This window comes from Lycium barbarum, chromosome 9 (genome assembly GCF_019175385.1).
Source record: "Lycium barbarum isolate Lr01 chromosome 9, ASM1917538v2, whole genome shotgun sequence".
NCBI lineage: Eukaryota > Viridiplantae > Streptophyta > Magnoliopsida > Solanales > Solanaceae > Lycium > Lycium barbarum.
The window spans coordinates 2358434-2372447 of NC_083345.1; the positions used below are offsets into that span (position 1 = coordinate 2358434).

Genomic DNA, 14014 nt, shown 5'->3' on the forward strand with positions numbered 1-14014 from the left:
GATATCAACTGATATCCGCCTGACACAGCTTATACGCATCTAATACAACTGATATCTGCCTAAATACAATTGATACCCGCCTGATATAATTAATACCGCCTTGATACAACTTTTCCGCTTGATAAAGTAACTGTAGCTATGTTTCGTTAATTTTAAGGTAAATATAAAAAATTAAATTGTCTTTCTCTTGATATGTTAAAGTGGATAAGTGACCAGAGCAAGTATTTGTCTAGGCGTTTGGACATGCGATTTCACGTCATGATTTCAAGTCATGAGATGAAATCAACGTTTGGACATGCGATGAGACGAAATCCCAAATCACCAAAAAATGTATGATTTTAAAAAATTTAAATGTAAAACTTGACCCATAAATTTATATTTTCTAAAAAAAGACCCATAAGTTGGTAGATTTTCTTAACAATTACTCCCACCAACCATTTACCAACCTCATTAACTTCTACCAAGAGTTATTTATGTGCATACCATGTGGGAGCAAGGATTATATTAAAGAATAATTATATTACTATTAATATATTTTTTTTTTATTGAATTAAAGTTTGATCAATTAGTGTTGTATTTTTTAGAAAAATCTTCTAGTAGCACTATGACTTGCTCATTTGGTATAAGACTTGAAAATGTTTTGATAGATTTCACAACTTATGAAATTTTTATATCTATAAAAAATATATAACTTAAAAAATTTAAATTATATGCCCAAACATGATTTCAAAACTCCGAAATCCAAACAAAAAAAAAGTAGCGTAAGTGTCCTTTATGAAGTTAAAAAAAAAAAAAAAACATAAATAAAATAAGTTGGGTTTCTCGGTCACATCAAATCAGAAGGACAAGAATGATCATACAATATAGCGACACAGAATCACAATTCAAGATTCATTCGCATTAAACAAAATTCCCCAAATCTTGGCCAAGAACTAACTAATCTCCTAAAAACTCCCCCAAAAACCCATCAAAAAAAAAATAAAAAAAATCATGGAAATGGCACAAACAGACCCTGAAGGCATTGATGGAATTCGTATGACCTGGAATTCTTGGCCAAGAACTAAAGTTGAATCTTCCAAAAACATAATCCCAATTGCTTCTTCAATTCACTTACTTCATCCTTCACCAAATCTACCTACTTTACCTTACACTCCCTTACGTTGTAGAACATGTTCTTCAATCTTAAACCCCTTTTGTCGTGTCGATTTTCAAGCCTTAATTTGGATCTGTCCCTTTTGTTTCCAACGTAACCATTTCCCTCAACATTACTCTGGTATATCAGAAACTAATGTCCCTGCTGAACTTTACCCTCAATTCACCACCATCCAATACGGGTCGGGTCAAAATCAGGTCTTGGGTGGTGGGTCGGGTCAGGTGTATGTGTTTGTGTTGGATACATGTGTGTTGGAGGAGGAATTGGAGTATGCGAAATCGGGGTTGAAGAGGGCTATTGGGATGTTACCTGATTATGCTATGGTTGGGTTTATATCATATGGTACACAAGTGCAGGTACATGAACTCGGGTTTTCGGATATGTCCAAGGTTTATGTGTTTCGGGGTACGAAGGGGTTGAGTAAAGATGAAGTTTTGGATCAGTTAGGACTTGGTAGGAAGGGTGTTGGTGGTGGAGCTAATCATGGTTTGAGTAGGTTCTTGTTGCCTGCTTCTGAGTGTGAGTATGCACTCGATTCGGTGAGTTAAAAATGATGTCTTTTTTGATTATTTTGAGTGGTGTAGTTGTGGTAAATTTTGTGTTGATTTTGTTATTATGTATGAGTATACACTTGATTTTGTGAGTTTGTTTCGTAAAAAATGATGTCTTTTTGATTACTTTAAGGGGTCGTGTAGTAGGGTGTATAGGAATAGTAGTATTGAATATGGTGTAGTAGTAATGCTGAGATTAGTTATGTTGGCATTATTTTATATTGACCGTTTGGTTTTGTTGTATTAACTAGCATGCATTGCATAATTTCTAAATAATACTGAGTATAAGTTTAAAATTAGTACTGATATTGTTAATGCTATGGTTTACTATGTATAATAATAGTACTGAATAGGGTGTGTGTATAAGTAACACTGGTATTAGTTGTACCAGATTTAAATTTGCAACCAAACATTGTAATAAACTTAGTACCAGTATTATTCTACCTAATAGACCCTACCAAACGACCCCATAAATGATTTAGTTGTGGTAAATTTAGTGTTGCTTCTGTTCTTGTGTGTTGTTCTTTGTAGTTGTTAGAGGAATTGGATACGGATCAATGGCCCGTGCCACCTGGAAACAGGGCATCGCGATGCACCGGGGTGGCGTTGAGTGTGGCAGCTGGTTTGCTTGGTGCTTGTATGGCTGGTGCGGGTGCTCGGATTGTTGCATTAGTTGGGGGTCCTTGCACTGAAGGACCGGGAGCGGTGAGTTTTTGACTTTGTTTTCACTCTATTTTATACTTAGAGCTAGTTTGGCCAAGCTTCTGGGAAGGCAAAAGTGGTTATTATAGAGAACTGAGGCGTTTGGCAAAGCTTTTTAGAGATAAAATAAGCGGTTTTGAGTAGTATCAAAAGCTATTTTTGAGAAGTTAAAAAAGTTGTTTTTTGCGGTAAGCACTTTTGGAACCTTGGCCAAGCACAAATTCTTGCTCTAATGTTGGCAAAAACTCTTTTCAATTTGATTAGCCAAACACAAACTGCTAATCTTCAAAAGTACTTTTTTGAGAAACACTTCTGAGTAAAAGCACTTTTCAAAAGAAGCTGATTTTGAAAGGTTAGCCAAACAGACTATTAGTCATCTACGGACTTCTAGTATCCTAAGAAGTCACAGGGGCATTTGCTTATCGACTGATGACATGATTGTGCACAATCTGATCATAGTTTTGAATTCATGTAGTGTATTTAATTTTGATTCTTCTTGAAAGGAGGGATTTTTAATTTCTCATGCTGCAAATCACTTCAAGGGAATCATTTCTAGCTCTCATCAGTGTTATCAAAAGCGAAAAGCGCAAAAAAGCTCTAAGGTCAACTGGGGCTTTAAGCGCAAAGCGCAAATAAAGCGTGGGCTTTAATGAAAAAAAGCGCAATGGTACAATAATACAAATATATATATATTTTTTTTTTGATGAAGCAAATATATATATGTTTAGTCCAAGATTAATAATAATAAGCATGAATAACAAATATATGGACAAAGAAATTGTAAAAATATTACGATAAAGTGAAATATCAATCATCTAGTGTCACCTCATCAAGAGAGGCTCATTGGCAAGGAAAAACATGTCTTAGAGCCTTGATGACGACACTGAAGCGCACATAAAGCGAGGTGAAGCGCTCAACATGTTTTGAGCCTCGCTTCAGGGCTTAAGCGCGCCTTTGATAACACTGGCTCTCATATAGCCACCAATAAACATTTTCACCAATCTTTGTCTTGTATTTCACACACTGTTTAATGTTGTTCTCTCTGCATATCCACGGAGGAGAAGATTTGGCTCATCATTGTCCTTTGCAGTAAACCTCCTTAGCAGATGAGTCAATTACTGCTCCTAATTATGTTTGCTACTCTCTTTTATTAGAGTAGCAATGGTATCTGAAAATTTGGGGAATTTTTTTGATAACTGATACTCAGGTAACTTTTAAATAGGATTTCAACTTTTGGCCAACCAAATCACGCGAACAATACCTTCACTAAAGTTTCTATTCATTTTTCTCTCAAGAATAAGTTGGTATATAGGATATATTAGTGAGTTAAGAAGATGTGAAGCATAAGGTACTTCAACAGCAAGAACTCGATATGCTTATTTGTTTTGCTTTATGGGACTCCTTTTGCATGAGATTTAAACAATCAATTGGACTTGGTCCTATCTGAAGAAAGTTTGCCTAACCATGCTTCGTAAGCGATTTTATTTTTTGTTTGTTTTTTTAGATTGTATCGAAAGATATATCCGAACCTGTTCGTTCTCATAAAGATCTTCACAAGGATGCTGCACCCTTTTTCAAAAAGGCCGTCCACTTCTATGAGGAACTTGCAAAGCAACTCGTCAGTCAGGGTCACATCTTAGACGTTTTTGCTTCAGCACTTGATCAGGTTTGTCTCGATCAGCCACTAGTCTCCATGAAATGTGTGTTGTTTGTCGTACAAGCTTTTGAAGCAAGATACTGGTGCATATGAAGCATTTTATCCTGGACAGTATTTAGTCATCTGGGTTTATTTGTTTATTTGTTAAATGATCCAAAATATAAAATAATGTGTAATCATTTTTTACTTACACATTAATAAGAGATGTTATTCTTGACTAATATTGGTTTTTCAGGTTGGAGTTGCGGAGATGAAAGTAGCTATTGAAAAGACTGGAGGACTAGTCGTTCTTGCTGAAAGCTTTGGGCATTCTGTATTTAAAGATTCTTTCAAGCGTGTATTTGAAGATGGTGAACAGTCTCTTGGGCTTTGCTTCAAGTGAGCCTTTTGACATGTCATTCCTTTTCTTTCGTGTTAAAGGATTGTGATTTATCTAAGTATGGTAATAACTGTTGAAATATTTTCATAGATTTTTCCTTCTTCTAGCTGGGGCGCTGAACTGTTAAGGGGACAGGAACTATTAAGTAACTCGAAAAAACATCTTTGGCAATGGCATAGATGACTAAAACTTAGCATCACAAATTTTAGGAATAAATAATATCAGAGAAGAGTATATATCAAGAATAGCCATTGATGATGATATTCAGCACAAGTAGAAGACCTTGTATGATCGATTATTCCACCAACTACCGTCTTGCCTGAGGATGGAAGATCAGATCACTTTACCCCCAAAACACCACCATCGTCGTTTCCCATTATGCAGGGAGATCTGGAAAACTAATTTAGGACATTTGGTGAAAGGAACATGAAGAAGTCAAGGGTTAGAATGAGAACAGGGGAATAGAATGAAGCATGGATTGTTAAAATTGAAGATGAAATGGGGGACTTGCTGAAAAGAAATGGAGTGTATTGGTAAAGACGAAAAGGTCCCAAAGAAATAGTTAGGGCATTCAAGGAAACTAAAAAATGAAGAAAGTTCTACCCCAATTTGTATAGGTAACCGAATTTAAAACTCAAAAGTTCGTGAAAGTGGTATAGAATAATATTCGTAATGGAATTGCTGCGAACATTTTTGAATATTACCAAATATAAAGAGTTTCATATAATTTGGACATAAGTAATAAGGAGTAGTTTCTGCTTATCTTCGGCTTTCTTGAATTTTAGAAGTTTCTTGTTCATGTTTTGAGACAGCTTTTTCTATCGAAATGATGCACCTTACCTTGTTGTTAACCAAGCTCTTTGATTGGTATGAAGAATTCTTTTTTTAATCCCTTTTTGATCATCTTTTGGGACATATGATATGTAAGAGTTAATAGTAGAAGAAGATTCCAAGGGCCTCATGGTATTTTATTAATGTGTTATATGCTTGGCCTTCCTTTCTACCCTGTAACTTTGTATTCCTTATGATGCCCAGACAACGCATTATCCCCAATATTAAACTGCATAAGCCGCAAAATGCCCTTCCTATACTCTTTCCTTAAATAAAAACTGAAAAGGGATTTCCTTCGGGATAGGAGGGAGAGGGCAGACATCCATTAAGCAAGTGATACCATATTTAGACTGTTGGTGAGATAAATATTTAATGTTATCTTGCTGGTATTTTGTTGAGTAAGTGTTTTCTTAAAGTGATACGTCTCTGTACTGCTTGGATGTGCTTTATTCTTCCTTTAATAATTTGATCATGAATCTGATGCATTAATTTTGTTCTAGTGCTACATTAGAGATCAACTGCTCCAAGGATATTAAAATTCAAGGGATCATTGGTCCTTGCACATCTTTAGAGAAGGTTGGTTTACTTTATTTTTTCATATTCTCAGCAATAATAAGTTGACCTAAAATTAGACGGCAATTCAGAAAGCATTTGATACTGATCATGTATTCTTATGCAGAAAGGGCCAGCTGTCTCCAGCACAGTTACTGGTGAGGGAAATACTACAGCTTGGAAGCTCTGTGGTCTCGACAAAAACACGTGCTTGACTGTTTTCTTTGATGTTTCATCTAGTGAGAAGTCAGATCCTTCAGGCAATATAAATCCGCAATTGTACATACAGTTTCTTACAAGGTGCTTGGAAAACTTCAGCTCTATTTTTCCTATTGTTAAAGTAAGAAGATGTTATGGTGTAACCAAATTTTTTCTGGTTTTAACTGTGCAGTTATCAGAGCCCTGATGGGCAAACAAAACTACGAGTTACAACCATTACTAGGAGATGGCTTGATGCTGGTGTTGGCACTGAGGTTTGTAATGACGAGTTTTGATTTTATATTGTCATTTGTAATACAATGAAATCTATTCTATTCTTTTTTTTATATAGCTCACACATAGGAGTGGCAAACAGGCCGGTCGGATTGGATCGGATTGGACAGTTCGACAACGGGTTAAACAAAAACGGATAAAATATCCGACCCTCCCATAATTAACACGATTAAAAATTGGGTTAACTATGGTTTCAGGAATATTCAGGTCAGAACACAAGCTTAGACTCCCAGAAAGCAACAACTCATGAAAAATAATAACAGACAAATGGGTATTGATAATATGGATATCCATATTTGATCCATTTTTAAAAAGTCAGTTATCCAACCCATATTCAATGGGTCAGATTGGATGGTTACATGTTTGTTTAATCATTTTGCCAGCCCTATTCACACATCTTTTCCCAAGCGTAGAGAATGATATTAATTTTATTTGTATCTAATTTTATCCTTTATCTTAAATTTATCTTCTGACTATTACTTCATGTGACAACGATAATTTTTCATGGGGAATACGTTTCTGAATTGAAGAGCAGTATTGTTTGAAGTAGTAATGCTCCCTTCTCCCGTATTATGCAACTGAATTTTCATTTTGAGATACCTAGAAATATTTTATACACTCGTATGAAACTTGACTCGATGTTTGTTCAGTCATCGTCATTATAGTTTCAGACTCCATCAATTAATGATAAGCTTTTCCAAGTTGTTATGCTGTATGTTTGTGTGAATTTCGTTCTCTGGAAACTATGTGTTCAAAAAGTCATTCTATTCCATTGACGAGTCCTTCTGGAAGGGTTTTGTTGAACTTTCTCGGGTGCATACAAGTGTTAATACTGATGGTGCGATAAAAATGTTTGTAGGAATTAGTGCAAGGATTTGATCAGGAAGCTGCTGCCGTAGTAATGGCTAGATTAGCTTCTTATAAAATGGAGCTAGAGGTATCATCATCATTCAATATAAAATTAGTTCTGCTCAATATTATTTGCTCTACTTACTGAATTATATGTGGATGCTTACTAGTCAACTTTGTCTTTGTTGGACTTTTCAGTTTGTAAATAGTACAGTATCATTTTCTTGGACAAAAGAAATACATTTATACTGCTCCATGATGGCACGATCTTTACAAAAATGTAATGTTAGCACATGCATCATGCCTCCGAGAATTCTAGTCAGCTATCTAAACAAGTCGGTATTTCCATTTTATACCAATGTTTCAAAAGAAAAAAAATTGGATCTCAACAACGAACTCTCTATACTCTTAACTGTTCTCCTATTCATTTCCCCTCACAATACACAGAAGGTACAAATGGTAACAACGTCATCATTCGACCAAAGTGATAAAGCAGCATGATGAGCTTGCATATGCGTCAAATAATGGAAGAATTTATTCCTAAATCTGTGTATGATATTAAGAGATTCAAGTTAGAGATGGTATGCTTCTAAAGTTTTTATGGACTGATCATACTCAACTCGTTCTCCTCTTTTTTGTTGGGTTGCATGAAGCATGTCGTTGAATCTGTCTACATGGAGTTGATACTTTCATTTCTTGCTTTTCTGAATATTTAATTGATAAATCCTGATTAACGGATTTCACTTTTCAGGAAGATTTTGATCCCACAAGGTGGCTAGATCGGAATCTGATTCGCCTGTGTGCCAGGTTTGGCGATTATAGGAAAGATGATCCCGCGTCTTTCACTTTGAATCCCTGTTTTTCATTGTTCCCTCAGTTCATGTTTCATTTACGGCGGTCACAATTTTTGCAAGTAATATAACCCAGCCTCTCTTTTTCATTCCTCAATATCATTTAACTTTACGAATGTATGCCATTAATGTGTGGGCATCGCAGGTTTTCAATAATAGTCCCGATGAGACAGCATATTTCCGGATGCTGCTCTACCGAGAGAGTATAAGCAATGCTGTTGTCATGATTCAACCTACACTAATGGCATTTTCATTCAATTCACTGCCTTCTCCGGCTTTACTGGATGTGTCATCAATTTCTGCTGATCGCATTCTTTTGTTGGATTCGTACTTCAGCGTTGTCATATTCCATGGAATGACAATAGCCCAATGGAGAAACATGGGATACCAGAACCAGCCAGAACATCAGGTACAGTTTGTGCTAAAATTAATCTTGTGGAATATGTTATGGCTATGTTGGAATTATTTTTACCATCATTTTTTGCTTGTCAAACAAATTGATGTCTAATTTTTCTTGTTCTTTCAGGCATTTGCACAGCTATTGCAAGTTCCTCATGACGAGGCCCAAGCACTTATCCATGAGAGGTTTCCTGTTCCTAGACTTGTAGTGTGTGATCAGCATGGTTCCCAGGTAAGCATTGTATTTGGGTTTTAAGGTTTTGTTGTTTTGTGCCACATCAGCACACCCTGTTGTGGAGTATAATGGATCATAAGTTCCTCAAATTCTGAGATGCAAGGGCAAATATTATTCAAATGCTAACTGAAGTAGAGAAAGCTTAGTGTGGGTAGTTTCTGTAGGAATAACTAAATCCTAGTCTGATCGTTCTTCCAAAATGGTTTTCGCGCTATCTTTTCTTCTGGTATGATGTGTCTTCTGTTTGGAAAAAAAAAATAGAATTGAGTTTCTGAAGGCTGCATACGGGATAAAGTTGCATTTAACATAATTTTCTGGTGATTTATGTTTTTCTTGTTCTAATATCGAAAGTAAATGTTCTTATAAAAACATATGGAAGGTAAAAATTCTGATATTTTCTCACATACTGAACAGGCAAGATTTCTTTTAGCAAAGTTGAACCCCTCAGCCACATACAATAACGCAAACGATATGGCAGCAGGATCAGATGTCATATTCACTGACGACGTAAGTCTCCAGATTTTCTTCGAGCATCTTCAGCGGCTGGCAGTGCAATCTTCTTGAGAAAGAAAAGAAATGAGATTTCTGCAGTTCAATTTACCCCAGCGAGAGTTCATCATCTCTACTGCCAACCTCTCGTCCTTGACAACAAAGACAATTTCTTTTCAATATCCATGGGGTGAGAGCTCGGAAGTGATATCGTTTGGGAGAATTAGTATTACAATTTGACATTATTTTGGATATGGAGAGGAAAATTTTGCTTCTTTTCGAAATAACAAAGGGGCATGGGACTATGTTTTTTTTGGGTTATGTGTGATGAGGTTGTGTTTTTAAGTTATGTTTTTAGTTCTTGGCAGCAACTTCTTTCTTGTAAGAGTGGTGCTTCCATTTTTGTACTAAATAGCTTGTTGATTGTAGTAAGGATTATAGAAAAGGGAGTCATTAGAACATGCTTACCTTGGGTGTCTCATATATAATTTAAAGTATGAATATACAGCTCTAGATTATTTGCTTCTCTCATGCAAGAAGTAGATATAGATCTCGGAGGGCTACATGTGCAACATATCGTCAGTGAAGCCGACATTGCAGCTGATATTTTGTCCAAATACTGTTGAGCCAATAATGTTACTATCCTCCTACTCCATTTACTTCACCGCCTTCAGTTTTGCATGGTTACTGTATTAATGACCCTTCAAATCAATTACTGAGAAGGATCACTTTTTGTAAGGACTATATATATATATATATATATTTCTTCAGCAAAAAAAAAAAAAAAAAAAAGAGAAGAGAAGATGATTGTTGTGCCAATTCATTTCTATGTGCTTCACTCTCTTAACTGTAAAATTTTAAGCGTTAGATACTACTCTTGTTGTTATCCGCTGTAAAATCGTCCTTTTATGAGTTTTAACTATTCGCTGGAAATTATATCAGATAGTTCTTGGTCAAAAGTTGAAACTCAGGGAAGGCGAATTCGGGATTAAAATACAACACTGAAAGAAGATCCAAGATTTAGAGTCAGTACGCTCATTACGTGAATGATTTTATTATATTTTCACGCATTTTAAATGTATTTTACATGTGAAAACATAATTCAAGCGAAAAGTAATGAATTCATCTGGCCTCACATAGCTCACCCTAAATCCAACATATGAGGATGGTCTAAGAATCTACAAATAATTCTTAGGTAGCAGGCAAAGCTCATTTTTCTTATGCACGGTGATTCCAGGCCTAGTATCTGTACTAATATCCTCTTTTTTCATCCCAAATGGCAACTCCCAATCAAATACATAAAGAAGATTTGCCAATGCAAGTTCCATGGATGCAATCCCAAGTGCAATTCCTGGACACCCTCTTCTTCCTGCTCCAAATGGAATTAACTCAAAGTCCTGTCCCTTGAAATCAATATTGTTCTTTAAGAATCTCTCGGGTATAAATTCTTCTGGATTTTCCCATATTTCAGGATCTCTTGCAATTGCCCATGAGTTAACATGAATAATAGTTCCTGGCTGAATTTCATACCCTTCTAGTGTGGATTTTCTCATTGATTCTCTTGGCAGAGTGGAACCGATGGATACAATCTAAAAGACTCCTTTATCACTGCTTTGAAATAGGGAAGATTTTGGATATCATCTTCATTCAAAATATTGTCTTTCTTTCCTACTGACTTTCTGATTTCTTCTTGAACTTTCTGCATGACTTTTGGGTTCTTCATCATGGCTGTCATTGCTCATACTATTGCAGCTGCACTAGTGTCTGATCCTGCAAGTAACACATTCTAAAAAAAAAATTGACAGAGAAAGAAAATAAAAATTGTCAATTCTTGTTAAAGTTTCAAGGGAATGCAAATCACATTTGTGCTACCTACCTACCTATGTAAATATACATACAATATAATGTATACATAAACATTCATACAACTATTATATATGCCTCAATCCTATCCCAGATCATCCATTTACGGTAATCCAATGCAATTTATTTTATTTCAAAAAAAGAAAAAGACTTTGACAAGGAAAATTAATGTCTCTATCATTAAAAGGTCATGATTTATATATTTTCGACATATAAATCTTGAACAAGACTAAAAGACCTTAGCAAACATTATATCTTAAATTGACGTGCTAGCTTTAATTAAAACTCCAATTGTACTATAACCTTGCTTATAGAATCGATCCCACACTTGGATTAAAATAAGGTTTACAATACGTTGTCAGCCAGTATAAAACTGAATAACTTATGATAAATGCTCACAATATCTAATATAGGTTTAAGACATAGGAGATTACCATGACAATTGCCTTTATATCCTCCAAAGTGAGATCAATTGGTGTTAATTTCTCCTTCTTCAATTGGAGCAAAAGATCAAGAATGTCCCCTTCCATAGATTTTGGCCTATTAGGATTAAGATGCTGCTCAATAAGTTCTTCATAAAATTCATCCAAATCCTTGAAATTCTTCTCAAGTCTATTTCTCAATCCAGTAAATTTATCAATCCAGCCTAAATAAGGAAAAAAATCAGATACAAAGAAGCTAGTCAGCATTGTTGCAGATTCTTCTAAAAGAATATTGAACCTCCTCCTTTCATGTGCTTCTTCATCAAACCTAATACCAAAAGCAACTCTACAAATAATTGTAGTACTTAGTGCAATCATTAGATTGCTCAAATTGGTGATTTTGAGGTATTAGCATGTTGAGATATTTTCATAATCATTCTCGAGACTTCATCTTCACGAGTTGGACTAAATAATTTTACTTTCTTGAGACTAAATAGATGAAGAACACTTATTTTTCTCATTTCTCTCCAATAATCATTGTAGCCTTGGAAGACTATGTCACGACCATTGTAAGACAATCTTTGCTGGCTAAGAGTAGAAGGTTTACTACAAAATACTAAATCTTGTGTTTTCAAAACTTCTTTTGCCAATTTTGCTGAAGAAACAACAACAATTGGAACAGAAGCAAGTTTCAATGAGAAGATTTTTCCATATTTTTTGGAAAGTTTCCAAAAATAGATATGAGGGGTTAAACTATCATATTGATGCAAATTTCCGATAAATGGCAAACCTAAAGGACCAGGTGGCAGTGTGTTTCTTCCACCCTTTTTGGCTTTAGAAAGATGGAAACTAAGAATGATAGAAATAAGGGCTACAAAGAGTAGAATGAGCATCATTGTGTTGTCTAATTGTGTAGTCACTTGATATATGTCTTATATATAAAAATGGATGTTGTGTTATACGCTTCCTTTTTCTATTAAAGAGTTTATAACTTTTGTACACTGAAATATAAAAGATTTTCTCGATTAATTCATCCGTTCAAACTTTTTTAGTAGTTTGTTTAAAAAGGAACACCTTTTAACTCTCTAATTTCAACATTATGCATGGCTTTTTTAAGAGTAGAAGATTCAAAGTATATTTTGGTACATTAAATACATCTTTAATTTAAGACTACAAGATTCAAAAGTCTTCTTATTTTTTTGAACTCCACCTAATCAAACTAAGATACATAAAATGAACCGAGAAAATAATAACTATAAGTAACTAGCCATAACAAGTAAAATTAATTACTTAGAAACTAAAACCGATAATCAGATGCAACATGTTAAATTAAACTAATAAGCGGAAGTTCTATATGCTATCAATGTATATCAGTTAAATCCTTCATTAATGAGTACGAAATGGAGGTCTCTCAAAGATAGATCCTCCCTCATGTGTGTAATTTACTACTATAATTAACATATTATTGCCATTTATTGGTAGGTGATTAATCTTTTAATTGGTACGTGTAACTTGAAGAAATGTTACAATTTATAGGTCATGTACATTACATTTATAAATTCACCTATCAATGACCAGATCCTGTTATAAGAGGGGATAAAAGTCTAGTAAAATTGGAGAGTTTGATTTTTTGCACAAAATTGGTGAAGGTAGTAAATGAGCTTGATATTTTGCAGAAAGTTGGTCAAGAATTAAAACCTTTTATCTAAATACTATACTTCTCATAATTTTTCGTGTTGTACCATTTCAGATGAACCACATAAAGTGGCTTGGAAAATATGAAAGTGTAGTTTGGGCAGATATTAGTGAAATGATGGCAGTACCTATCAGTGCTCAGATTAACTTTTACGCATATAAATCATATGTGATAGAGAAAATGACCTTTGTCCTCTAGTAATCAATATTGTCCGGTGTATTGTCCGGTGCATAGAGAATTGGATGGCTTCAGGAAACTTGAGAAAGAAGTGGACTCAAATCTCCATGAAATGTGTAGAATGTCATCTTTCTCTATTAAGAGCAGTGACGGAGCCAAAAATTTTAATAAGGTTGTTCAAATGTTGACGAGTATATACTTTTTTTCCGATGAATGAGTGCAACGAAATATGTTTAACATCATCACTGCACACCCGCCTAAAAATTTATGGTCCATTTGATTTCGCAATTTCTTTACTAGAAAACTCTTAGGGTGATTATAGTATCAAATGACTGCAACAACAAAAACAACATACCCAATGTACATAATCCCACAAGTGGAGAACAACAAGGGGCATTCCGAGAGTGTTACAAAGCGAGAGATAACGACTAATTAACTTTCTTTGAAAAAAAAAAAAAGAAGAAAGAAAGAGAACAAAATTGGATAATTAAAATATTCACAGAAGCAATTAAAAAAGAAAAGACAACAAAATAAGTGGTAGCAAACTTGCTATTAGATCTCGTTGTCTTCTTTTTAGCAATACGTCTTCTTCTTTTTTCAGGAAATGCGAAGGGAAGAAGAAAGACTAAAGGAACTTCAATAAATGAGACCAACGTAACTCCAAATCAACATAGGAATAAATCAAATGCAAATCATAACTCAAATACAAATAAGTT

General features: G+C 34.7%; 1 protein-coding gene and 1 pseudogene across 1 annotated transcript; one reads left to right on the forward strand and one right to left on the reverse strand.

Moving 5' to 3' along the window:
- The first annotated feature begins 827 nt into the window (after positions 1-827).
- LOC132610972 (protein transport protein SEC23 B-like) lies at positions 828-9666 on the forward strand. The gene is made up of 12 exons (XM_060325379.1): positions 828-1692; positions 2236-2409; positions 3911-4072; positions 4299-4441; positions 5774-5849; positions 5953-6125; positions 6217-6298; positions 7177-7254; positions 7918-8079; positions 8163-8426; positions 8544-8648; positions 9066-9666. Exons 1-12 carry the CDS (start codon positions 991-993, stop codon positions 9213-9215), a joined length of 2271 nt encoding a protein of 756 aa, XP_060181362.1. The 5' UTR covers positions 828-990; the 3' UTR covers positions 9216-9666.
- A 493-nt stretch (positions 9667-10159) lies between these two features.
- Positions 10160-12371, reverse strand: LOC132610973 (5-OH-xanthotoxin synthase-like; annotated as a pseudogene).
- Between the last annotated feature and the right edge of the window lie 1643 nt (positions 12372-14014).